Genomic DNA, 26,723 nt, shown 5'->3' with positions numbered 1-26,723 from the left:
CCAAATTTTGTAACGTGCCGGCTGTATGTTCAATCGGTGTCGTAGAGCCTATATGGATCGCTCTTATATAAATTTTCCTCAGGCTACTTTGCCTTATGATTAAAACAAATGATTCGAAAAATGATTGGTGAGTTAAAACATAATCAACCAAATAATCAGGGTTCAAAGATTATGCATTGGTTTATATAAATTTCAGTCACTTTAATGATGAATGGCTTTCTCTTACGGGAGCTTGTTTATTGGCGATGCAAAATACCTTAACCTTTGTCAGCGCGCAGATCGCAATGCTCTGTGGCCAACGCAGTTGTCAGGTATGAGGCTTATTAGAGTTTCTAGCCACCAGCTCCGTTCACCAGACTAGATCGCAATGCTCTATGTATCTGGCTACTTGAACTGGAACGCTAGATAACCCTGTAGATGTCAAGTTCCTGGTGCCTTTTTATCCCACAGATCGCAATGCTCTGTGTTCAATAATAAACAGCCAGAAAGTCAAGACTCTAATTATTTGCCTTCAAAAGACTATTTCCGGTTTACTGTTTGATATTACCTCGACGGCGGTCAAACACAGAATGAATCTTTTAGCTAAGCGACGCGCTTATATACTCACCGGGCGGACGAGTTCATTATTAAGATGGGTAAAACGGGTATATTCCACTTTGCGAAAACATAAAGGGAGACAGCTTTATTTTTACTTATACTCTTTATGAAAACAACTCCCGGTTAATTAATAATGTTTAACATGATTTCTTTAATTATTATTGTCGCTAATAAAATAGTTGTATGGAATAAATAAGTCTAAAATGTAAAACTAACCTTTGAAATACACCGCCAGACATTTAACTTTGTAAGTGCAAATGGCTAATTTATAACAAAGGGCGCTAATCGTGCAACTATGCGGTTACGCTACATAACAACATGGCTGCGCCCTTGAATTCTTGTCGTCACATTTTGGTCAAGCAGCTTTTGCAGCCGTTTTCACGGTCTAAGGTGTGTCATGGATTCTAGCCCTGCACAGATATTGATAAACTGTTTATTTTTATGTTTCATTTCAGTTATTAACAATTGCTCTCTTGATTATCGCAACTTTGCTTGTCAAATTATTTTGGATTTAATCCTGCTCACTTTCAGTCGCTGTCTGTGTAGGAGCAATGCCTGTCAAAAAAGTAACATTAACATAAATGTGAGCTTGCTCATCTTCAAAATAAGTATATTAAAATGACTTATTTGATATTTTAGATACATGTTTTAAACACAGTGAATAAATTTATAAAAAATTGATTATTTACGGCTCACGAACCCTCAACAAGTCAATTGGCCAAGTATGCTAGGTTACTTTGAAAATTTTCTGTTCTTGTTAACAATGTTAATTATCCCTGACAAGTCAGATGTTAAGCTTTATCAAGTACAGGTATCCTAGTTCTCTAGTCCAAATAATTGTACGTTGACGGATTTTTTTTAGATTTTTGATATGGCAAATCCTTCACGTACAAATTGTTTAGTATCAAAAGTGGGTAGTTGTTCCGATCAGGATTCCGGGTTAAAGCATATTGCGTCTATAAAATATCATAAAAACAAGAAATATTACCAGATAATGTTATTTTATATTAGTTCCGTACACAAAAAATAAATATCCAACTTATAATTATGAGTTTGACGGCTTTTCTTCATTTCATTCTGTCAAAACATAACGATATATACATGAAGGGCACCTGCAAGGCTTCAGGGCACAGTTTTAAATCGCTCGGAACATTTCGGCCGAGTTGTTACGATTGTATAACGAGGTCTATCTCGAAGCTTTGTCGGAGGAGGCCGAGTTATTACGATTGTATCGAGTTGTTCCCCTTCGCATACTTGTTTTCTGTGTCAGTCAACTTTCGTTTTATTGGAAAGGTAAACAACTTGTTTTAATGCATTAAATGCTTGTTTAGTGCAAAATAGCATTTCACTTACATGGTCAAATATGAATATAACGCTTAATGATCAATTTCAACCATAAAATACTTCACTTAAAACAATTTCAATACTTATAAAACACCCCCGTTTTTTGCACATTCCCGTTTAGACGTTAGGGATTGGAAGAATCCCATATAACACGTCTAATATTTTAGACTACCTAGTTCTCATGAGTTACGTTCATTACGTTTATTAAACTGTTTAAATTTTAAACTGTTTAAATTTTACCAAATTCATACATGCCATAATTCTGAGAGGCTTCCCAGGCGATTTTGGTCTTAATTCCAGGGGATTTTGATATTACATCAGAGGATTTATATGCAGGGAAATTGAGGGCAATATATATATATTCATGACATATGAATAAATACTGAAACACACTCTAATTACAATGGTTTTTAGACTAAGTCATCATGGTCCTTCAGGGAATTTCACACTAATGATAGTATGTATGCTTTCTGCTGTCAACCTTGAGCTAGTTTAAAAAAAAAAAATCCACGTCATATGGATCCCCGACGGGGGACCACATTATGGGGGATTCTTCTATATACATGTAGGTCCACATTTTGGCACTGTTTTTGTATATTTATTTTCATTAAAATTTACATTCAAGTAATTATGGTTTTATTAAGGTATAAATTATCATATGAGTTTTTTATATTTTCATGTTTTTCCATCTCAAATAAAATCACATATAAAGTTAGTCATTTATACAAGAAACAGATTTCATATGGAGCACCTTGTATGCCAGTGTTCCTTTTGTTATATTTCAGGCTGTGGCTAGTTACCAATCAGCAAGATGGCTTCATCTTCAGGAATACCAGAGCAAAATGCTTATGAAAGAACATGAGATCGATGTCCAGAACTTTGAAGTTGTTGACAACCATTGGGATGCTAAACATGTGCCAGAAAGATTGAGTATGTTTGTAAATGTTGATGTCCGTTTTCATTTTCTGTGACCTTTAACTCTAGTTTATATTACTAACATGTCTTTTTTTTGTGTACCTACAAATACTGATAATTTTAAATTAATAATCTGCTTATGAGTCTTCTAATTGTAACCAGTAGACAAAAACTCTGATCTTAAAATATCAACTTCCTATTCACACTAAATAAACAACACAAAGTCATAGTTAATAATGTATTTGATAAATCAAACTTTTTCGAGTTGCAATCAAATTGATGATAAATAAATCAATCAATGACAAATCAACACGAATTGAATATATACTTAAATTAAATTCATCAATCAATGACATATCAACAAGAAATTAATATAAGTAAGCACATCAAATTCTAACAAAAGCAAACCGCCAACAAAAGCCCAAACAAAGCAACATGAAATGAAGCAAACAAACATAAAACAACAGTCACAAAGAGCAACAACACTATTAACTTTCATGCTTCTAATTTTTCATGCAACATATAATTTACCTATTGCTTTTCTAAGAGTCTGCTAAACCAGGAAATAGAACAAACTATGTTACAACAAATCCAGATAATCATTTTAACATGTGCTAAGTTCAGACTTTTCTTACTCCTGTACAATAAACTTTGAAATTTTAACTTTATCAGCAATAGAATATTGTAAATAAGTTTTGTAGGCGTCTGATTGCCAGTCCCCCATAAGTTGTATTATATCTGAAGGTAAACCAAATCTAAAGGCCAAAGAAGCCATCCCTATTCTAAAGGAATTAGTTGAAAACTTAATTTCATCTAGACCTATTTTATTAATTTTCTTCTTCAATACTGCCATAAAAGACTTATAAGAAATTGGCTGACCGGACTTTAATAAAAATAATGGCTGATCCGGTTCTCTTTCAACGTATTTCAACATATTAGTATAAGCTCGTACTGGACATTTTACTAGTAGGCACCAGATTTGACTGTCTTGCTAATAGAAAAAATGCAAACAAAAAGAGACACCAATATACCGTATTATATCATGTATAGGACGCTAGCATAGATAGGACGCAGGCAAGAAAATAGTTGAGAAAACGGGTAAAACCCCTTAATATATAAGATAGGACGCAGCGGAAAAATGTCAAAATCGGAGCCGAAAAATTGAGGATGGTCAAGTATTTATAACATATATATTGAAGTAAAAAAACTAAAACAAAAATTGTATATAAGGCATATTTTGGTAACTGTCTTGTGTATTTCGATAATTATTGTCGTATTTTGGTAATTTAGCTACACAACAATGGTATATGTCTTGACATTTTGAGAACATTTACGCATATTATAAGACTTATACAAATGGCGTAATAGTCCCGACTGACAGTCAACCGTTGCAACCGTTGCAATAGTCTCCACATGCCTTCTGAATGACAGTCAACAGTTGCAACCGTTGCAATCGCAACAAAACTGTGTATTGTCAAAACTGATGATTGTTTTGATAAGGCTTGTCGCTGTGCGGATTAAAGCATGTCGGCATAATTAAGTGTCAGTAATTAATCTTGCCAGCGGAAGGCACATCGGGTAAAGTGCGAACAAACAACCATAAGGTATTACCATCACAATAGTTTGTTCTATTGATGTTTTTCTAATAACAGACAGCCGGTGTTTTTCACACCTTCGCACATTTGAAAAGATTTGATAGTGACAATAATGCTACTTTGCGTTATGCACATTCATTTATCAATTTTTTAAAACAGTAACATACAACAAAATGTTTTGTAAAATATAGAAACATTAAAATCATAAACAACGATTAATTGATATTTACCTCCTTTCCCGATTTCCGTTGCCGTTATAACTCAATCGCACTCAAGTGCACTCACATCGAGTTTTTGTGAGTAGCGTCCCTTTTATAAAAAAGTAAACACTCATGTTTTTTTTTCAATTTATTTCTCAATAAATCATTTTAAAGTAAACATTCAATATATTTCTGCGTGTGTTAACTTGCTTGATTTTACCTATGTTAGTTGTTCTCTTCGGTGACGCAGTACAGATACTTACTATTACCGCGTTCTTCCCCGGTCCGATATTTTCGACCAGAAATGGACTTGGAAAAAAACATGAAATTCTAATAGCATAGAAAGGACGCAGGCAATTTTTAAGACGAGAATTGGGGGTAAAAAAGTGCGTCCTATGCATGATATAATACGGTACTATGTCACCACTATTTGACAAATTAAATACCTCAAGAAACTTCATTAAAATAAGAGGTGTAATACTATAGGCTCCGCTCTTTTAACTAAATGCAGTTTTTCTTTAGATAAACCCCGGAATGACAAATTTAACAAAAAATATTCAGATGCTCCACTTTGTAACCCAACAACATATGCAAAGTTTTAACACCACTTACATAGTTTTTAATTGAATCAACGGATTTAAATGTTCTACCCAAAAACTGAATGTACAACTGCAACGTTTCAGTAGACACCGGAATACCACTAATACCAAAATATGCACAAAATAATAAAAAGGATTCAATTTGAATTTTTAATTTTTTTCTTGAGCCTCCCGCATAAGCTTGTCTATGAATTTCTTTAACTTCCCTCTTTAACTATTTCAAATGGCGTTCTGAAAACAGTTAAAAACATAAATGCATTATCTTAATTCTGTATACTACTATCTCTAAGCACTATTTACCTTACCAAGAGTTCCAGAACCTAAAATCTTCTTCTGACACTTTGCAATAGACTTACTCATACCCTCTAGTTAGATTCCTAAATGCCATTTCATACTTCTTATCTAATTCCCATCTCGACAAATTGTCTGCAATTCTGTTATCGCCCGACAATAAATGTTCTGCCTTAATTTCAAACTCATTGATACAAGCAACAAAACAAATTTCCCTCAAACAGTCCTGCAAAAATGACCATCTAGCCTTTCCTGAATTCAATGCTATGCATACTGCCATGTTATCACATAATACTTTTATCTTCATGTTCTTAAAGTACTTTCCCCATAGATGTACACCTACAACTATGGTAAGCATCTCTAGTGCTGCTAGATGTAGTTTTTTCTCTAATATCTCCTTTGGAAACATAGCATGAAAATATGCCCCATTGAAAAAACCACCACAACCTGTCAAACAACTATCTACACTGAAAATCTTGTCTGGTTCCGACCTACTATTCACTGACATCATTGAAATACCATTATGCAAAGGAATAAATTTGTGCCACCAATTTAAGTCCTTCTTGACTTGAACTGGAATGTCATTTAAGCTATTCTTCACTTCATCCTCTACTCTGTATAATTCTCTCAACCAGTTTAAAATTCTGGCTATCATTACTCTACTCTGCTTTACACATGCTCCTATGAAATTAAAAGCTTACCCAATAAAGACTGAACTTCTCGTTTAGTAGCTTTGTCTTTACTTAACCACGCTTTTATTAGCAACATAATCTCAACTAATCCTTCCGGCGTGATACCTATAGTCAAATCACGACTGTTAAACAATACCCCTCAAAATGTCATAACTTCTGAAGGGGGACAACTCTTTTTAGGAGACTCCTCAATACCGCATTTCTCCAACAAGTAACCTAACGTGTTATAGGCAAACATAGCCTCCAAATGTTTTTCGACTCAGCGAAATCATCTAAGTAATTTAACACTGCTACTCCTATTATCAACATCAAAAAGGCAATAGCACAAGTCACCCACTGACAAATTTGTGTTGAAGAACTACACCCCATTGTTAGTACCGTATCACAAAAGATATGTTGTTTCCATACATATGCCACTAAATTATAGCTTGAAGGGCAGATACTTATCTGTCTGTATGCTCTAGACAAATCCTTTTTGTACATCAAAGCTCCTCTTCCTTTAGCTTCCACTAATCTGACAAAATCATCAACTCTAGGGAAATTCAATGACACTGGTTGACCCAAATACCAATCTTTTGGCACCAAGTCATTTACTGCACCACTAGTACAACTACTCAAATCTAAATTAATCTGTCCGTCCTCTACCGTCTGCTTTGGTACTGTATTTAATGGAGAAATCAGTAAATTTGAGGAAAAAGGGTTAGCTTTGAAAGGCCCAATAATTGCATTGTATTTCAACTCCTTAAGCCTTATGCAAATATTCTGAAACTTGTACTGGGAATTCCTCAGCCCCCTTATAATTCTTATACTTCCAGATATCCTTCATCTCAGTCATACTATTTTCATCACCTGTAAAACCTATTGGGAAGCCAAATTCCAACAAATCACACACTAACATATCCTTATATCCAAAATTTGACAACATCAACCTCATGAACTTTGTGTTGATCCTATTATTAATAGGTATTCTACAGCCCTCGAAATTAAACTTTCCGGAGCGTTTAACTAACTCATGAACCCTAACTAAATTACTAACTTCTTTCGCACTCGCAAGTGGTTTCAAAACTTTGCACAATTTACATGAATGTATAGTATTTAAACACATAGGCTTCATACTATTATTTACATCCCTTATTTTCTGATTTTTTATTCCCTTAACTGCAAAATTATGTGATTTTGTTAAATTGATATCAGATTCATACTTGACAGAACAGTAATGAGGTAAAAATAAATCAACCACATTATTTTCACAGTGAACATTTGGCATCTGACTCCAATGTCAGGCCGTGACTGAGTATCGACATGACGATGAACATTCTGGATGTTCCAGTTTCTTCTTATCTTTCTGCCAGCATACTGCACAAATGTGTTGAGTCATTCTCAACTTGCCTTTAAATACTAAAGAATGAGTATTCTTATGCGGACACTTGTTGTTGTTTTTTAAAGCTACAAAACCACACTGACCTGTCATCTTCTGTAGTTTCCGAACTCTTAATTTTTTTATTCGGTCTCTCTCTCGGATGAAATCCTTGCTGTAGCAATGCAATCTATTATCAGTGACCACTGTTGTAAAGGCTTGATTTTCGACAACACTTGATCATTGTTAATCCCTAGTATTATTATTATTATTAGACCAGATTTGTTGAGCGCCCTTTTCATAAAAAAATACGTTCAAGGGCGCTTTACAATTAAACATGTGACATATCGCAGATATGTGGAAATCACCAAAAGTGACATATTTTAACATATTAAACCAATTCAAGTGAAACTCATATGTTGTCAAAAAAAAACACACACACATAAAGTGTCTAAAAATGCTATATGCAATAAAATAAGCATAAAAAAGTAAAATAAGAATAAGAAATCAACAACATGAAACCAATATTTAATTCTATCTTGTATTTGAAGCCAGTGAAGGTCTTTAAGGATTGGTGTTATGTGTTCAAAACGGCTTGTTTTCGTAATGATACGTGCAGCTGTGTTTTGAACAATTTGCAGTTTGTTCGTATGCAAGTAAGAGATTGGGTGTCCATGTATAAATGCTAAAAAATAGTAAGCTTTAAATGTCTTAAATCTTGTGTCAAATTATTAACAATATAATATGAAACATACAGAAAAAGTTGAAAGATTGAAATTTTGCCCACTACTTTATCTTAGCAGTCATAGGCCCCAAAAGGAGAATTATTTTAAAATAATACTTGTTTATTTCCAGAGGCAAGCGAGTATGTGATCAAGGCCCAGATTCTAGCTGGTGGCAGAGGAAAAGGAACATTCTCCAATGGCTTCAAGGGTGGTGTTAAACTCACAAAAAAGTAATTGTTTCTTTTTGCAGTATGCATGTAGATTTTAAGTAAGTCTCATCATAAGGTTAGCCAGCAAATGGCTGAGTTTGCTTGTGAAGTACTTGTATCATGTGAATGGCCATGGGATAAAAAATAATTTTCTATGTACTTGTACATTGTATATGTAATAATTACTGCACCTACTTCCCAAGTAATTGAAATTAAACACAATGAGCACTAAGTGTGAGTAATGAATAGTTTGAAAAACGAAAGTCAGTTTAAATGTTATTTATTTTACAACGATTGTAAAGAAAGTTTTTATTAACTTATGCTAAGTCACTCTTGTTGGCACGATGTTGTGCGATAGTGTGGCCTTGTGTTGTGGGGAATCCGGAGTAAACCAACTTGTCTGGCTTCGTGACTGCCAGCCAAACTCACATGCTTGGAATCGAACACGGCTCACCAAGACTATTACAATAGCTGGACTTTTTTTCTTCAAAAACAGAAAAACTTCAAAAACAACATACTCTCTCCAATGTGGTACATCTATGATAAAATCTGGGATAAGTATTCTATATGAACAGAATAAATGTTGGTATGTAATGAATAATTTAAGTACAAATATGACTTATAACTTTTTAAATTGAAGTTGATGTCTTCCAGCACGAATGAAATTGAAGGTCTGGTAGAAAACATGGTTGGACACAGACTTGTAACAAAACAGACGCCACCAAACGGTGTGCTCGTGAAGAAAGTGATGGTTGCTGAGGCTCTGGACATTGCAAGGGAAACGTACCTTGCAATCCTACTGGACCGCAGTTATAGTGGACCGGTGATTGTTGGTAGTAGCCAGGGTGGGATGGATATTGAAGAAGTAGCTGAGAAAAACCCAGATGCCATATTTAAGGTAGATTTGAAGTTTGTTCTGTAAATTAATCTTGAAATCAGGATTGAGGGCATTTAACTTCAGATTATTGCACAGTTGCAAAATTGTTGTTTTTTTGCATTGAAAACCACAGGCAGTACCTTGAAATGAATTTCAGTGACTTTGCAAACAATTTCAAAAGGGGTCACAGCCTCTTTACCCTGCTTTGGGAATACATCCCTCATACTCAAATACACACCCAGGTACTGATGGGCCGATGATCTCCGATAATCGATTATATCGGCAGACAATTAGTAACTCAGCAATCAGCGACCTCATTGTTCCATAATCGAATAATCAGAAGAAATGGATGCTTGAATCTAGTAAATTTCCAACTTTATATAGTGCAGTAACTTAGAGTTAAGGGAAGTAAGCGCTATAAGGTCCTTATTCATATATATACATCAGAAAATGTTGCTTTTGTGATACTGTCCAATTACAGCCAATTAATCGGATTGATCAGGGTCGCCAATTAATTGATTATGAAAATCCAAGCCGATTGCCCATCACTAACCCCAGGTATATTTCAGGATTTACAATTATCAGCCAAAAACCACTGTCTGTAAGTTACCAATTCCATTTTCAAAAGTGAAGCAATTGTTCTTAAAATGTGACCAGAATTTACCTTTTGCAATAACAACAACAACTTTTAATGCATTAATGCAAAATGCCTGTATAAGATTTAATAACTAACTGCATGTTTTATGGATACATTTTGTAATTAACCCTTTTTTACTGATGAAATAATAATAAATTGTAAATGATTAACATGGTTTGTCTACATCAAATACAATAAGTATTAAATGTACAAAGAATGCAGGCCATAATTTTCAATCATCAGCGGTTATTTAACTAAGTAGAATTGTCTAACTCAATCAGTTTTCGCCCTTGCAGGAGCCCATCGATATCATGGAAGGGTTGAGCCCGGAAGTTGCCCGTCGAGTGGCTAAAAAACTTGGCTTCACAGGGAAACAGGCAGAGAGTGTAAGTCATTTCTGTCTTTCAAAAAGTGTTAACAGCTTATTTAACGCTGTTGTATTTTATAGTGTGGCTGATAATCAATAAATAGTTATTTGACTTTCATTCAACGGGCTTGATTTATGAATTATAAAATTCATGTGAAATTTTAAGCCGGATTTTTCATTGAAAAAATTACAGGTTATAGAATGGCAAAAACCAAATCTTTACAAGAAATATATCACAGTAATAACTTCAACAATTTTTATCAAATCTTGATGAAACATGGTCAGAATGCTTGTCTGCATTATATCTTACATATTTTTTAACATGGGTCAACCTGGGTCAAAATCTAGGTCACTAGGTCAATTCTTAGGAAAAATATTTCCACATCATAAATTCAACATTTTTTTTCATATCTTGATAAAACTTGGTCAGAATATTTGTCTGCATAATATCTTGAAAGTTTATTAATATGGGTCATCCCCGGTCAAAATCTAGGTCACAAGATCAAATCTTTAATTAAAAAATCATTTATTTTTGTCAAATCTTTATGAAACTTGATCAGAAGATTTGTCTACATGTTGTCTTAAACATTTGTGAATATGGGTCACCTCAGATCAAAAACTAGGTCTCTAGGTCAAATCTTAGGAAATATTTTCCCCATGTCATAAAAATAATTCTATGCTTACCAAACCTATCAATATCAGTCAACAACTAAATTCAATTGCTATTTTATAAACATGCATTCCAATCTTGAATAACATATCTACCCATGTTAAAAAGAATATATATATTTTTTAATTTGAATTTACTTTAAAAATATTTGTGTACAAGAAATCTTAGATGATAAAGTGTGTCATCTAGGGTCAAAAACTAGGTCTCTGGGAAAAATCTTATTGGAAAAGCTGATGTATTTATAAAATGTTCATTTAATCCTCACACAAATGGAATAGTTTCTGTTGATCAGGTTATTTGTATAAATGATATCTCCGATAAGTATAAATATGGGTCTTTTTGGTTAAAAATACTAGGTCGCTAGCTCAAATCCTAGGTTTGCAAAATTGCATCGTCAAAAAGATTCAAATCTGGCTTCGGATATAGTATTGGTTATGGTGTCCCTCTATCGCCAAGAGGTTTTGGGTAAATCTCTTGGGTGTCGAGCCCCACTAGGTAGAGAGTGGTCTAGTGGTAAAGGTGTCTGTCTCTCGACAAAGAGGTATTGGGTTCCGATCCCCACCAGGTAGAGAGTGGTCTAGTAGTAAAGGTGTCTGTCTCTGTCTCAAGAGGTATTGGGTTTCGATCCCCACCAGGTAGAGAGTGGTCTAGTGGTAAAGGTGTCTGTCTCTTGACAAAGAGGTATTGGGTTTCGATCCCCACCAGGTGAAGAGTGGCCAAGTAGTAAAGGTGTCTGTCTCTGTCTCAAGAGGTATTGGGTTTCGATCCCCACCAGGTAGAGAGTGGTCTAGTAGTAAAGGTGTCTGTCTCTGTCTCAAGAGGTATTGGGTTTCGATCCCCACCAGGTAGAGAGTGGTCTAGTGGTAAAGGTGTCTGTCTCTTGACAAAGAGGTATTGGGTTCCGATCCCCACCAGGTAGAGAGTGGTCTAGTAGTAAAGGTGTCTGTCTCTGTCTCAAGAGGTATTGGGTTTCGATCCCCACCAGGTATAGAGAGTGGTCTAGTGGTAAAGGTGTTTGTCTCTTTCTCAAGAGGTATTGGGTTTCGATCCCCACCAGGTAGAGACTGGTCTAGTGGTAAAGGTGTCTGTATCTGTCTCAAGAGGTATTGGGTTCCAATCCCCACCAGGTAGAGAGTGGTCTAGTGGTAAAGGTGTCTGTCTCTGTATCAAGAGGTATTGGGTTTCGATCCCCACCAGGTATAGAGATTGGTTAAGTGGTAAAGGTGTCTGTCTCTGTCTCAAGAGGTATTGGGTTCCAATCCCCACCAGGTGAAGAGTGGTCAAGTAGTAAAGGTGTCTGTCTCTGTCTCAAGAGGTATTGGGTGCGCTCCCCACCAGGTAGAGAGTGGCCAAGTGGTAAAGGTGTCTGTCTCTGTCTCAAGATGTATTGGGTGTCGATCCCCACCAGGTAGAGAGTGCAGTGCCGTAGCCAGACTTTAAAAAACACCGAGGCAGAACGATCTATGGGGGTCCTGAATTATGCTCCCTCCACCCCAGATTTTTTTTGCAAGAAGGGATTTCCTGCATTCTGGGGTATCTTTGGTCGATGGTTTGTGTACATTGAGGCAAATGAAGTGAGTCAAAAAGAGTTATTTTTAGAGCTATAGAAATTGTTAAATGCTCAAAAAACACTGGTCTCAGTGTAGCTACGGCACTGGAGTGGTCTAGTAGTAAAGGTGTCTGTCTCTGTCTCAAGAGATATTGGGTTCCAATCCCCACCAGGCAGAGAGTGGTCTAGTGGTAAAGGTGTCCACTCTCCACCAAGAGGTATTGGGTGCGCTCCCCACCAGGTATAGAGTGGTCTAGTGGTAAAGGTGTCCACTATCCACCAAGAGGTATTGGGTTCCGCTCCCCTCCAGGTAGAGAGTGGTCTAGTGGTAAAGGTGTCCACTCACCACCAAGAAGTATTGGGTGCGCTCCCCACCAGGTAGAGAGTGGTCTAGTGGTAAAGGTGTCTGTCTCTGTCTCAAGAGGTATTGGGTGTGGTCCCCACCAGGTAGAGAGTGGCCAAGTGGTAAAGGTGTCTGTCTCTCCACCAAGAGGTATTGGGTTCCAATCCCCATCAGGTAGAGAGTGGTCTAGTGGTAAAGGTGTCCACTCTCCACCAAGAGGTATTGGGTGCGCTCCCCACCAGGTAGAGACTGTTCTAGTAGTAAAGGTGTCTGTCTCTGTCTGAAGTGGTTTTGTGTTCTATCCCCACCAGTGAAATGTTCTCTTAACCTCTCAGAGGACACCAATACTGGTTTCTACCAAGAAAATAGACTTACGAGTGGTTCATAACAACATTTTTTAGCTGCCTACAGTGCCACAATGAAGCTAAAATAAGTTAGTATTATTTAAGTAAAAATGGCTGTCACAAACTACAGGCATTCCAGGGTTGATAATTGTTTTATCCCATTCTAATGAGTCTTTTTTTATATTCAGGCTTCCGAACAAGTCCAGAAGCTCTATAAGATGTTTATTGATGTTGACGCCACACAAATTGAGATCAATCCGTTTGCTGAAACACCGTGTGGTCGAGGTAAAGATCTCTTATATTGAGAAAGTATCTACACCTAGGTGATCTTTTAGGAATTACCTTTATTTGTGTTGTTTATGATAAGATGGAATGAAATATTGCCAGAACAAGCTTACATCTGAAAGCGACGACGTTGGCGGAGGCCCCGGAAAGAGTTCTCTTTTCTTGGAAAGGGACGGACTCCCCCCCCCCCCCCCCTTAAATTGGGAAATGTTAAAAACCTTTTTGTCTGAAACCACTATGCAAATCCTTGCAATTTTGAGCAAGGCTTTATTTAGTGGTCCACTACCATGGTTGTTCAAATTATGCCCCATGGGTCAACACTGGCACTGCCCTGGGTGTCACAATTTTCCTAGAGACTTAAGAAATATTTTCAAAATCTTCTTGTTTCAAACCACAAGGCCCTACCTTTGATATTTGTTGTGGTGCATCATATGATGCATTTGAAAACATTTGAAATAATGCCCCTTGGGCAAAAGCTGGCCCCACCCCTTTTGACTTACTTTTTATTTTTTAAAGCTACAGTAATGAAATTTTGACCATGGGAACAGTTTTGCAAACGAGCATTAATGTTATCCTCGGATGTCATTGACCTTTGACCGACTTTTTATTTTTAAACCTACAGAAATGAAATTTTGACAATGAGTACAGTTTTGAAAGCAAATATTTACCCTCAGATTACCTTAACTTGGCACATATTAAAATAGTTCATGCAACCAATCTGCTTACAACACTTCCTGTCCTCAGATGTTGAACGTGCAGCGTTTTCAGCAAACCCAAACACAAAAAGTAAACTATATATTTGTTGCCTATTACTCAAACGTACATGTTCTGGATTGAAAATGACCACAAGAGCCATGCCAGTAGAGCATAGGCCCTTTTGGGCCTCTTGTTTTCAAATAATTGGGATATGTTTTATTCTGAGTTTTTTTGGACTGAATTGAAGGCAATGAAGTCAAAAATCAGCTGATTTTGAGACAAAATTTATTAACCAAATGTTAACAATGTCAACCTGTGAAAGTGCAGCTTTAAATGCAAATATCCCTTTTATACGAGGAATCAGGACAGTCCTATGGATAAACTATATTTCACTATATAAAAATGTATAAATTGTATACGGTACTAATATTGGACGCCTACATAGTGGATTTATCCAGATATCTTCTTATAAATCAGTTGGACACAACTGAGTGCTAACGACTTTCAAACAAGTTAAAGTGACAAATAGACTTTATCAGGGCCTCGGGAAGTGTTTCGCAATTATGATTATAGAATGCGCGGGTCTTACACTGAAAATTTTGTATACACTGATATAGAACAAAAAACAAACTCAGGAATCAGGGATATTTGCCTTTAAATATGAAAAGTAAACGACATTGAGGATAAGTGAGAGAGTAGATACATACTGTTAATATGGATTTATCCAAAATTCTTCTGGTACTAAAATGAGAATACATATGAAAAGTCCTACAACAAATTTCCACAAAAACAACGTCGCCTTTCAAGCCCTGATTGTCTTTTTTCCAGTTCTATGTTTTGATGCAAAGATCAACTTTGACGACAACGCACAGTATCGTCAAAAGGATATATTTGCGATGGACGACTTGTCGGAGCTTGACCCTCGCGAGAGAGAGGCTGAGGAACACCACCTTAACTACATCGGCCTTGAGGGAAACATTGGATGTCTCGGTAAGTTCTGCATTACCCTTATAATATTTGGATACATCTCTGTAAATGTAACTGTACATGTATATGTATATATCGCTGTACATGTAACAGTTAATGCATTTAATGATTCATTATGCCCCCCTTCGAAGAAGAGGGGTATATTGCTTTGCACAGGCATGTCGGTATGTCGGTCGGTCCGTCGGTAGACCAAAGCTTGTCCGAGTGATAACTCAACAATTCCTGCACCCATGGCCCTCAAACTTGACATGGAGGTTGGGCCTGACCAGTAGATGACCCCTATTGTTTTGGGGGGTCATCAGGCCAAAGGTTAAGGTCACAGTGACCTTGAATGGTAAAAGGTCGTCCGAGTGATAACTTGACAATGCCTGCACCCATGGCCCTCAAACTTGACTTGGAGGTTGGGCCTGACCAGTAGCTGACCCCTATTGTTTTTGGGGCTCATCGGGTCAAAGGTCAAGTTCACAGTGACCTTGAATGGTAAAAGGTTGTCCGAGTGATAACTCAACAATGCCGGCACCCATGGCCCTCGTTGGGCCTGACCAGTAGATGACCCCTATTGTTTTTGGGGGTCATCGGGCCAAAGGTCAAGGTCACAGTCACCTTGAATGGTAAAAGGTTGTCCGAGTGATAATTCGACAATGCCTGCACCCATGGCCCTCATAATTGAATTGGAGGTTGGGCCAGACCAGTAGAAGACCCCTATTGTTTTTGGGGGTCATCGGGCCAAAGGTCAAGGTCACAGTCACCTTGAATGGTTAAAGGTTTTCCTTGTGATAACTTGACAATGCCTGCACCCATGGCCCTCAAACTTGACTTGGAATTGGGCCTGACCAGTACATGACCCCTTTTGTTTTTGGGGGTCATCTGGCCAAAGGTCAAGGTCACAGTCACCTTAAATGGTAAAAGGTTGTCAGATTGATAACTCGACAATGCCTGCACCCATGGCCCTCAAACTTGACTTGGAGAATTGGCCTGACCAGGAGATGACCCCTATGTTTTTGGGGGTCATCTGGCCAAAGGTCAAGGTCACAGTGACCTGGAATGGTAAAAGGTTGTCCGAGTGATAACTCGACAATGCCTGCACCCATGGCCCTCAAACTTGACTTGGAGGTTGGGCCTGGCCAGAAGATGGTCCCTATTGATTTTAGGGATCATTGGGCCAAAGGTCAAGGTCACAGTGACCTTGAATGATAAAAGGTTGTCCGAGTGATAACTCAACAATGCCTGCACCTATGGCCCTCAAACTTGACATGGAGGTTGGGCCTGACCAGTAGATGACCCCTATTAATTTTAGGGGTCAAAGGTCAAGGTCACAGTGACCTTCAAAGCGACCTAGACAATTCCTGGACCTATGGTCATCAAACTTGACATGAAGGTTGGGCCTGCCCAGTAGATGACCCCTATCGTCTTTGGGGGTCATCAGGCCAAGGTCAATGTCACAGTAACCTTTAACGCAAAAAAGTTAACAAATCTTCTCCCACTGATATCTCAACAATGCCTGAACCTATGATCATTAAACTTGACATGGATGTTAAGCCTGATCAGTAGATCACCCTTATTGATTTAAGGATTCATAGAGCCAAAGGTCAAGGTCACAGTGATCTTGAATGGTAAAAGGTTGTCCGAGTGATAACTCAACAATGCCTGAACCCATGGCCTTCAAACTTGACTTGGAGTTGTATCTGACTTGTAGATGACCCCTTATGATTTAAGGGGTCATTGGGTCAAAGGTCAAGGTCACAGTGACCTTGAACGAAAAAAACTTGTCTTGTGATAACTTGACAATGCCTGCACCCATGGCCCTCGAACTTGACATTTAGGTTTCTGGTGACCTGCTGATGACTCTGGATTTTGAGTTCATAGAGTCAAAGGTCATGGTCATAAACCACCCTATCCTCACACTTTAATGGTCATAATCTTAAAACTGCCTTAACTGCAACAAATCAGCTGTCATTTCGGTCCATGCATATTTCATTCAATTGTCCATATAATCCTGACAACATGGCGCTCAGGGGGGGCATAATGTTTGACAAACATCTCTTGTTTTATTTCATTCAATGTTATACCTGACTGTAAGGGTATATGTAACCATTGCTGGACATTCAAGGGAACATGTATACATCGCATTACAATTCATGTAATGGTTCATGTTAACTCTTTGGGTTGAAAAGTCCTGCTCCCCATGTATTCATTGCTATACATGTACATATATTCATTGCTGAACATGTAATGGTACATGCATACATTGCTGTACATGTATTCATCGCTGTGCATGTATATGTCGCTGTACATATATACATTGCTGTATATCGCTGTATTCATTGCTGTACATGTTTACATCACTGTACATGTTTACATTGCTGTAAATGTATACATCGCTGTACATGTTTACATCGCTGTACATGTTTACATCACTGTACATGTTTACATCGCTGTACATGTATATGTCGCTGTACATGTTTACATCACTGTACATGTTTACATCGCTGTACATGTATATGTCGCTGTACATATATACATCGCTGTACATCGCTGTATTCATTGCGGTACATGTTTACATCGCTGTACATTTATACATCGCTGTACATGTATACATCGTTGTACATTTATACATCACGGTACATGTTTACATCGCTGTACATGTATACGTCGCTGTACATTTATACATCACGGTACATGTTTACATCGCTGTACATGTTTACATGGCTGTACATTTATACATCACTGTACATGTTTACATCACTGTACATGTTTACATCGCTGTACATTTATACATCACTGTACATGTTTACATCGCTGTACATGTTTACATCACTGTACATGTTTACATCGCTGTACATGTTTACATCACTGTACATGTTTACATCGCTGTACATGTTTAAATCACTGTACATGTTTACATCGCTGTACATGTTTACTTTGCTGTACATGTTTACATCGCTGTACATGTTTACATCGCTGTACATGTTTACATCACTGTACATGTATACATCACTGTACATGTTTACATCGCTGTACATGTTTACATCACTGTACATGTTTACATCGCTGTACATGTTTACATCGCTGTACATGTATACATCACTGTACATGTTTACATCGCTGTACATGTTTACATCGCTGTACATTTATACATCACTGTACATGTTTACATCGCTGTACATTGATTTGTATCTGTATACATCGCTGTGCATTTATTAGGGATGCAAACGAATATTCGAATATTTGATCAAACGTTTGGTTTTCGAATGTCAAAATCAGTATTTGAATATTCGATGTTTTGTTGTTGAATAAATATAATAAAAAATATTTTGCCTACAACTCTGTTGTTGTGTTTAAGATTCGTTTGTCTTGTTTTTACAACGATTGGCCCATGATACCAGAGGTGTGAATGTGATGACAATAAACTAAACACGCGTCATGTGTCATTAAGGGACATATCGTCAGGTCTTATAAAAAGTCCCCGTAATTTTATAATAACTGGCTGAAAGACAAGTGACACAAAAAATTCAATTATTTTCGGTATATTGCCTCTACCAATTAAGAATTTCTGAAATAAACTAGTTCCCAAGTTTGTTTGGTTTTTCCATTTTTAGCTCTACTGGCCAAAGGCCAGAAGAGCTTATGCGATGGTAGTGTGTACGTAGTATGTGCGTTCGTGCGTCCGTGCATCTGTAAACAATTGGTTGTGAACACGATACAGTCTTCAGTTTTGATTGTATCTCGATGAAACTTGTACAGTATTTAGATAACCATTAGAGCTCAGTTCCTTTAGAAAACCAGCCAGATCCGCCCATGCATGCCTAGATTATGGCCCTTGATAGTATAAAAAAAATGCTATTGTGTAAACACTAGCTTGTGAGCACGATACAGTCTTCAGTTTTTATTGTATCTTGATGAAACTTGTACAGTATTTAGATATCTATTAGAGCTCGGTTCCTGTTGAAAACCAAGCCAGATCCGACCATGCATGCCTAGATTATGGGCCTTGAAAGTATTAAGCACTGCCCTGGGTGTCACAATTTTCCTAGAGACTTATTTAAGAAATATTTTCAAAATCTTCTTGTTTCAAACCACAAGGCCCATACCTTTGATATTTGTTGTGGAGCATCATATGATGCAATTTAAAACATTTGAAATAATGCCCCTTGGGCAAAAGCTGGCTTACTTACCTTTTGACTTACTTATTAATTTTTAAAGCTACAGTAATGAAATTTTAATGAAATTTTGACCATGTGAACAGTTTTGCAAACAAGCATTAATGTTGTCCTTGACTTTGACCTTTGACCGACTTTTTATTTTTAAAGCTACAGAAATGAAATTTTGAAGACGAGTACAGTTTTGAAAGCAAATATTTTTTAACCTCAGATTACCTTTTCTTGGCACATATTAAAATAGTTCATGCAACTAATCTGCTTACAACACTTCCTGTCCTCAGATGTTGAATGTGCAGCGATTTCAGCTAACCCAAACACTAAAAGTGAACTATATATTTGTTGCCTATTACTCAAACGTACATGCTCTGGATTGAAAATGACCACAAGAGCCATGCCAGTAGAGCATAGGCCCTTTTGGGCCTCTTGTTTTTTTAGTAAAGGTCAATCCCAGAACGAGGCTGCTCGTCCTACGGAAACACCCTCCATTGGCGCATAACGCCAATTGACAAGAAATCCATCTAAGTTCACGTTGTGTACAAATATGAAGGCAGAGGAATATAAATTAAAAGTTTTTGTTTTTTTCTTTGTTCATAAAGTATTATTTTTTGTCTTTCTGAAATGAAGAATTTTATAGGCCCATTTGGTGGAATTCAGGGTCTGCCGCGTGTAGTGGTTACGAGAAAGTAAAGCTAAAATGCCCTGGCTATTACTTTAGCGAATATTGTAATAGTTTACTACAACTTTTAAAAGATGTATTCTGGTAATCGAATATTCGTTCGAAAGAAGTACCGAATATTCAAATATCAATTTTGCCATTCATTTGCATCCCTAGCATTTATACATCACTGTACATTGATTTGTATCTGTATACATCACTGTACATTGATTTGTATCTGTATACATCACTGTACATTGATTTGTATCTGTATACATCGCTGTGCATGTACAAGTATAAATAATTACTGTCAATAAACTTGTTTTAGTATTAAAGCACACTTTTCAGTGAATGGTGTGAGGCTGGTGACAGCCACTATAAAACATCATCATATACCTTTACAGGGGAGAAAAACCCAACTGGTACATTAAAAAATGTATTATTATTTAAATAACAAAACATTTGAACAAACATTTCATTGATTGGAGCGTGGCTGGCGATAGGGAGAATGAGCCAACTGGTGCATAACGAAATGTATTATAATCTGCATAACAAGACATTCCAATAAATATTTCAGTGAATGGTGCTGGGCTTGCGATGGCCACAATGGACATCATCAAGCTTCATGGTGGAGAGCCGGCCAACTTCCTGGACGTCGGGGGCGGAGTAACAGAGAAACAAGTCTACGAAGCATTCCATATTCTTACTGCTGATGTTCATGTATGTTAAAAAATAATTTATAAATTGAATAGCATTCTATTTTCAAAGAATTAAAATTGATGTTTCAATGGATATGTCCATTGTGTAAACGTTATGGTGCTATTATAATTATCTGGCCCCAATTTCTCGAAAAGTCCCTTATAACAGAATTAAGCTATTAAAAGATCACTTTTGTTGTATTACATTTATTAGCATCATATTTTCTTCTTTAAAGGTGTTTTTAGACTTATAATAGGGATAATCTTTAAGATAATCATAAAAACCATTTTTAACTATCAAAATCAAATTTAAGTATGAACAATGTATTTTGGCTTATTGAAATAAGCTACTTAAGCCTGTTAACCTTAAGAAGTTTCGAGAAATTTGGGGCAGATGAAAAATGAAACAACATTTCTTAATTGAAATTTCTTTTCTGCAAAAACAGTTTGGTAGATTTTATACTGAAGTGATGGAAAAAATTGTTCTTTCTGTATTTTTCTGTTCATCTCATTTTAAAGTGACACTCTTATTAAAAAATAATACATACACATGTAAAACAAACATAAATTTTGAGTTTTATACCCCTGACAACTACTGACTAAATAATGCATTTATGGAATTAATTAATTACTATTAACAATATTATAACATTTAATTTAATAGCTGAAACGCAAAAGTATTAAATGATGAATGCTAAAAGATTTTCTGCGATCTACTATGGTCCATAAGGTAGCAATACCATGTTTTCTGCACATTTGTTTTAAAGTAAACTCTGTATTCTTCATAAGAATCATTGCTTTGGACATTTGTTCATCCTTTCTGGTGTATTAAAACAATTGTATTAAATGTGTTCCATTTATTTGGGAGTAATAGTGCATCTTTAAGAGAATAACATGCCATTATAGGTGAAGTCAATCTTGATCAATGTGTTCGGGGGCATTGTAAACTGTGAGACGATGGCCAATGGAATCATCAAGGCGTACAGTGACGCTCACATGAATGTACCAATGGTCGTCAGACTCGAAGGTAAGGATTATGTTAATGGTAAACTGTTAAGACAATTGCTAACAGAATCATTAAAAAAGTTACTTCTTAGCACTCATTTGATAACCAAGGAATTCTGGGTCCAATTCCTGGCCTCGGCATATGTGAATTTGGTTTGCGGTCACCAAGCAGGACATGTGAGATTTCCTCTAAGTAACCTGTTCTCCCCCACAACACTAGACCACAGTCTTACACAACATCATGCCACAATTGTTGTTAAATAAAAAATAAATATCAACTTTTATCTCTGAACCAATAATATGGTCTTAGTAGGCCTGTGTCTGTAAATTCAGCTTTATGGGTTGTAATGAGATTCTCTTTTGATTTTAATTTTCAAGTATTTGCAGCTTCTAAGAATCTTAATGAATAAAGCAGACTTTATTTATCTGTCGTTTCTTTTGCCTTAATTGAATTACATGCATGAGTTTGAGATATTTCTACAATGATTTATTTATGTTTCTTATAAATATTAATTGTGGGTTTATGATTTTGTTTTTTTGGTAAATGGTAATTAGTTACGATTATCAATGTTCATTACTGAGTTTAACTTGGTTGAAATGCGATTAACAAATAAATGTGTGCAAGACATTGTAGCTGGTTTGACAGAAGTATTAATATTAATAATACTTTATTATTTCCAGGTCAGAATGCCACATCTGCTTTGAAAATATTGAAAGACAGCGGTCTCAACATCATTACTGCCTCGGATATGGCTGACGCAGCAGAGAAAGTGGTGGCAACGCTCCCGAAATCTTGATTTGATGCATCATTTAGGCGTGTTTAAATGTTTGTATCCAAAGATTGACTGCTTTATGTATATGGATCCCTGAATTGTGTATAATAGATTAATGATCAGGTTGATATGGAATTGTCTGTGATAAAATAAAGTTAATAGTACCGTTACATTTTTGAGCTTGATTTTGGCTAATAAATTTGTAAAATTAATTTAAAAAGAAGTATGGTACATGTTCTGTAAAATTCCATGTTAGAAATACATCCAGGATATCACCTAACTAGTCCTTCAATAACAATAACAATTTATTAAACTTGTTTTTCTAAAATTTTAATTACCAAGTTTATTACATTTTGTATTCAATGACCACGAATGTGATATTCCATTTTTTTCATAAATATGTATATATAATGTGGATAGCATTATGCCATTAAATGTCACTATATATTGCATGGAATTTTACAACACAATTCATTTCTGATGTCAAGTCAAAAGTTATTACACTAATCATATATATAAAATATATTTAAATATGATAATTATTTAAATATGATACTAGTAATTAATTTCATGATGGCGACTTACATGTAGTTATAATATGAATTTACCATGTGGTGATTTGTAAATACATTTTGTTCATGAACTTAAAATAAAGATAATCTACAAGGTATGATAATCAGATAATATTCTTTGCTGTAGTGCTTGTAATCTAATGCTGGTAGAAATTTTGCTAGGTTACAATCAAAGTTTACATCACTGGGCCATTTGTTCAGAACTGTATTTCAGTTAACAAGTCAATTTCTTAGAGGGAACATAACCTGGAACATTACCCTAAACAGATTGCCTCAGTTTTGGTTAAAAATATATTTTATATTTCATAGTGTATATGTTTGTATGATTCATATTTGAAATCTTTGGGAGGTGACGTATGCGAATAATATTTCATTTGTAAAAAAATGCTAGAAAAAATGTATGTTCATTGTTGATTGGTGGAATTTGGTGACAGTTTAAAATTTACTATTTTTACAAAAAATCAGGTGACGGATTTAAAACCTAGTTAAGTATTAATTTTATTTATGTATCGAATCGTTATATATGACAGTTAATTTTGAATCCTGCGAAAATGGTCAAAACCAACATTTCACAATAAGATACCACATGTAATTAAAACACTCTACTCAATCTATTGTAAGTTACCTAGAAATATATCTGGGTTGGTATTCAATTAAATTGGATCTAAGAACGATGTAGCTAATCATATTACTTGTTATTTATAACTGACCAATGGAGTGGATGAAGTCAATAATGTATGACAATATGATTAACTTAAGATGAATATTGAACACCAGACCTGAGATGGAAAATGGAGAGCAGAATTTTATGTATAACCACTTTTCATATCAAGGATAAGTCTAGTCATAATTATGTAGTATTCTATCACGATGAAATAGATGAGGGTATAAAAGGTCGTTTGCTTCTTATTGGAAAGAAGAAATAATAATTATTTTCTCATTGACTGATAAGTTACCAACAGTATGTCACGTGTTGCTAAATTGAAAATGGACAAAGAAATTGGGGGGGAAAATACAATGGATGTTGGGACCAAGAGGGCCAATTCAAAAAAGGATATAAGTCGTTAAATCAATTATCTTAAATCTGTTCTAATGTTCCAAATGGCTATTTTCTCAACTTTGTGTTCATTTTTTAATACTTGCTGAAGTTAAATTGACTCAAACATGTAGCAAAATAACGAAAATATGTCAAGAAGATCATTTTAATTTACGAGTAAAATCGACTAATATCTTGACTGAATCGGCTTCCAGTACTGTTCTTTTTTCAGATTTTATCTCACATATTTCTACTTTATGAAGAATTCAATGAAGAATCTTGTACTAAAGATGGACTCTCAAAGATTGACCGATTTGACAAGTTTTTTCATTTTTTGTCTCCAAATCAGCTGATTTAGGCTGATTTTTGTTTCCAATCAGTCATATAGGATAACACACAATGGAACAGATCTCAATTGTTTGGAAAACTGCCAAAATGAAATTTCTTAAAGCGTTTTTAAGGCTTTTAGTCATAAAATATCAATTTTCGAGCGTAATTATTAAAAAATGTGATCTGATCTTAAATGACCGGTTTTCAGACATTTACAAAAAAATTGGCTCATTCCAAGATAAAAAATTACAAAGTTGTCAATACAGTCAATACGTGATAGTGAAGCTTTCAAGAAATCATGTAATAAAGAACATACTTTACTGTTACAGAGACATTTGTGTACTGTTTATACTGAGTTTATTAAAGCTCTTGTCATTTTAAGATGTTCACTTTTTTTGGATATTTTTATTCAAATTTTGTGTATTGTTTTTTTGTGCTGAAAAGTTTATTCTATTTCAAATCACAATATTGGGACACATGAACTTTGATAAAGGTGCAAGTATTGAATGCAGCACTATTTAAGCTATTCAGAAGATATTGTTATTTTGTATTACAGGGTTATTGCGGAAGTTTGCAGAATTTTATTTTAAAACTATAGAAATAATGCCTTTCACAAATGTTAAGATTTTACCTTAGACAAGTGCACATACACTGTATGTGTTGTCATGGATACAAGAAATCTCTAGATGTATGGTTTGATAATTTTCATTATATTTTTATCATCAACGAAGATTACATTAAACTTCTTTTGAACAAGTTTACAAACATTTTCAACAACAATTGTTTGTTTTTGTTTTTATGTTGAAATTCAGCAAACCTCAGGGACAACCCTCGTTTGTACCATTTTTCAAATTTCCCATTTTGTCACTTTACTTATATATCTATTACTATTTAAAGTGCATGAAGATAATTATACTTTGTATTTCTTTTCATGGGAGGAACTGTTTATTAGTCCCACCTTTTAGTACATTGTAATTTTCAAGACCTGTTCAGAATTGTATTTGCAATAATCAATAAAATATTTGTTTGTTACATAAATATCAATATCATGAACATCTTCATAAGCTCTGACATCACAACTCAAAGCTACAAACATATACATGTAATTATGCATTATCATGTTTTGTAAAACACCATGGTTGTACGAAATTGGTTGTATTGAATTGATGTCATTATAAATCAAATACAGCATACTGTTTCACAATCCAACAAATTTGTAACCGATGATTTTTGTATTAATTATGCAATAAATATGCTAGATAGTACAGATAGTCTTATTTTAATAAGTTATATGCTTAATATCCCTTATAAGGCAGTTATATGATAGTTCTCATGTCCTTCGTGTGTCCATCTACCCGTTACTATCTTGTGCAGTAGTTGCCCTGTATGCTCGTGTGTCCATCCATCCGTTACTTATTTGTTACATAGTTGCACTCTCCGCTCGTGTGTCCATCCCGCCGTTACTAATTTGTTAAGTAGTCACCCAGTCATACATGCCATATCCCCCTCCGGGGGATAAAATCCCCCGGAATTTCGACCCATCCCCCGGTCTCCCGGAGGGGGATGAAAATCCCCCGGAATTAAAGTGTTTAAAATTACGCAAATTTATCACAGGGTTTAATTATATATGCCTGTTTACAGTTATAATGCCCTTCCTGTCCGTGTGTCCATCCCTCCCTTATAGTTTTGTCAAGGTCACAATTCGAGGTCATGCAATTGGCTCACACTCCCGACAAGGCCAACTCTGGGGCATCTGTTCATGTTTTTGTGAAAGCTTTTGTTTTTAAAATGGTCAAATTATTTTCTAATCTACATATATTCTGGCGTTGTATTAGTTGAAAAATAAACACATTGGCCATACAACCCTGTTAAAGATGTTTATCAACACCACATACGTTCAGAGGTCGTTAAGAGCCATTCTGCTATCGTTATGTTAACATCTATGAACTCTGTCCATTTGATTTACAAATTGCATGAAGAACACGTAGTGTCTTTCCCTCTGGTTCTAGGTCCGTTTAACATTTTCCTCATTTTGATACTAGTACTTAGTTGATTGTAACCCTATATCTTGAGCCACTATCAAATTTTAACACAAAGTTGAGAAATAAAAATGCTGCTTTTTGTGTCGCCTGAAAAGACGACATATAGGGGTTACTTTTGTCGGCGGCGGCGGCGTCCGCGTCGCATTTTCGCTTGTCCGGGGTATATCTCCTAA

General features: G+C 35.8%; 1 protein-coding gene across 1 annotated transcript; it reads left to right on the top strand.

Annotated features, from left to right (window-relative positions):
* Window positions 1-887: 887 nt before the first annotated feature.
* LOC128217912 (succinate--CoA ligase [GDP-forming] subunit beta, mitochondrial-like) lies at window positions 888-25,773 on the top strand. Its single transcript, XM_052925368.1, has 10 exons — window positions 888-987; window positions 2,727-2,871; window positions 8,446-8,545; window positions 9,179-9,422; window positions 10,335-10,424; window positions 13,500-13,596; window positions 15,121-15,282; window positions 20,672-20,814; window positions 21,699-21,819; window positions 22,479-25,773. Exons 1-10 carry the CDS (start codon window positions 916-918, stop codon window positions 22,592-22,594), a joined length of 1,290 nt encoding a protein of 429 aa, XP_052781328.1. The 5' UTR covers window positions 888-915; the 3' UTR covers window positions 22,595-25,773.
* Window positions 25,774-26,723: the final 950 nt, after the last annotated feature.

This window comes from Mya arenaria, chromosome 14 (genome assembly GCF_026914265.1).
Source record: "Mya arenaria isolate MELC-2E11 chromosome 14, ASM2691426v1".
NCBI lineage: Eukaryota > Metazoa > Mollusca > Bivalvia > Myida > Myidae > Mya > Mya arenaria.
The sequence above is the reverse complement of the archived record's forward strand: the minus strand, read 5'-3'. Positions and strand labels throughout refer to the sequence as shown.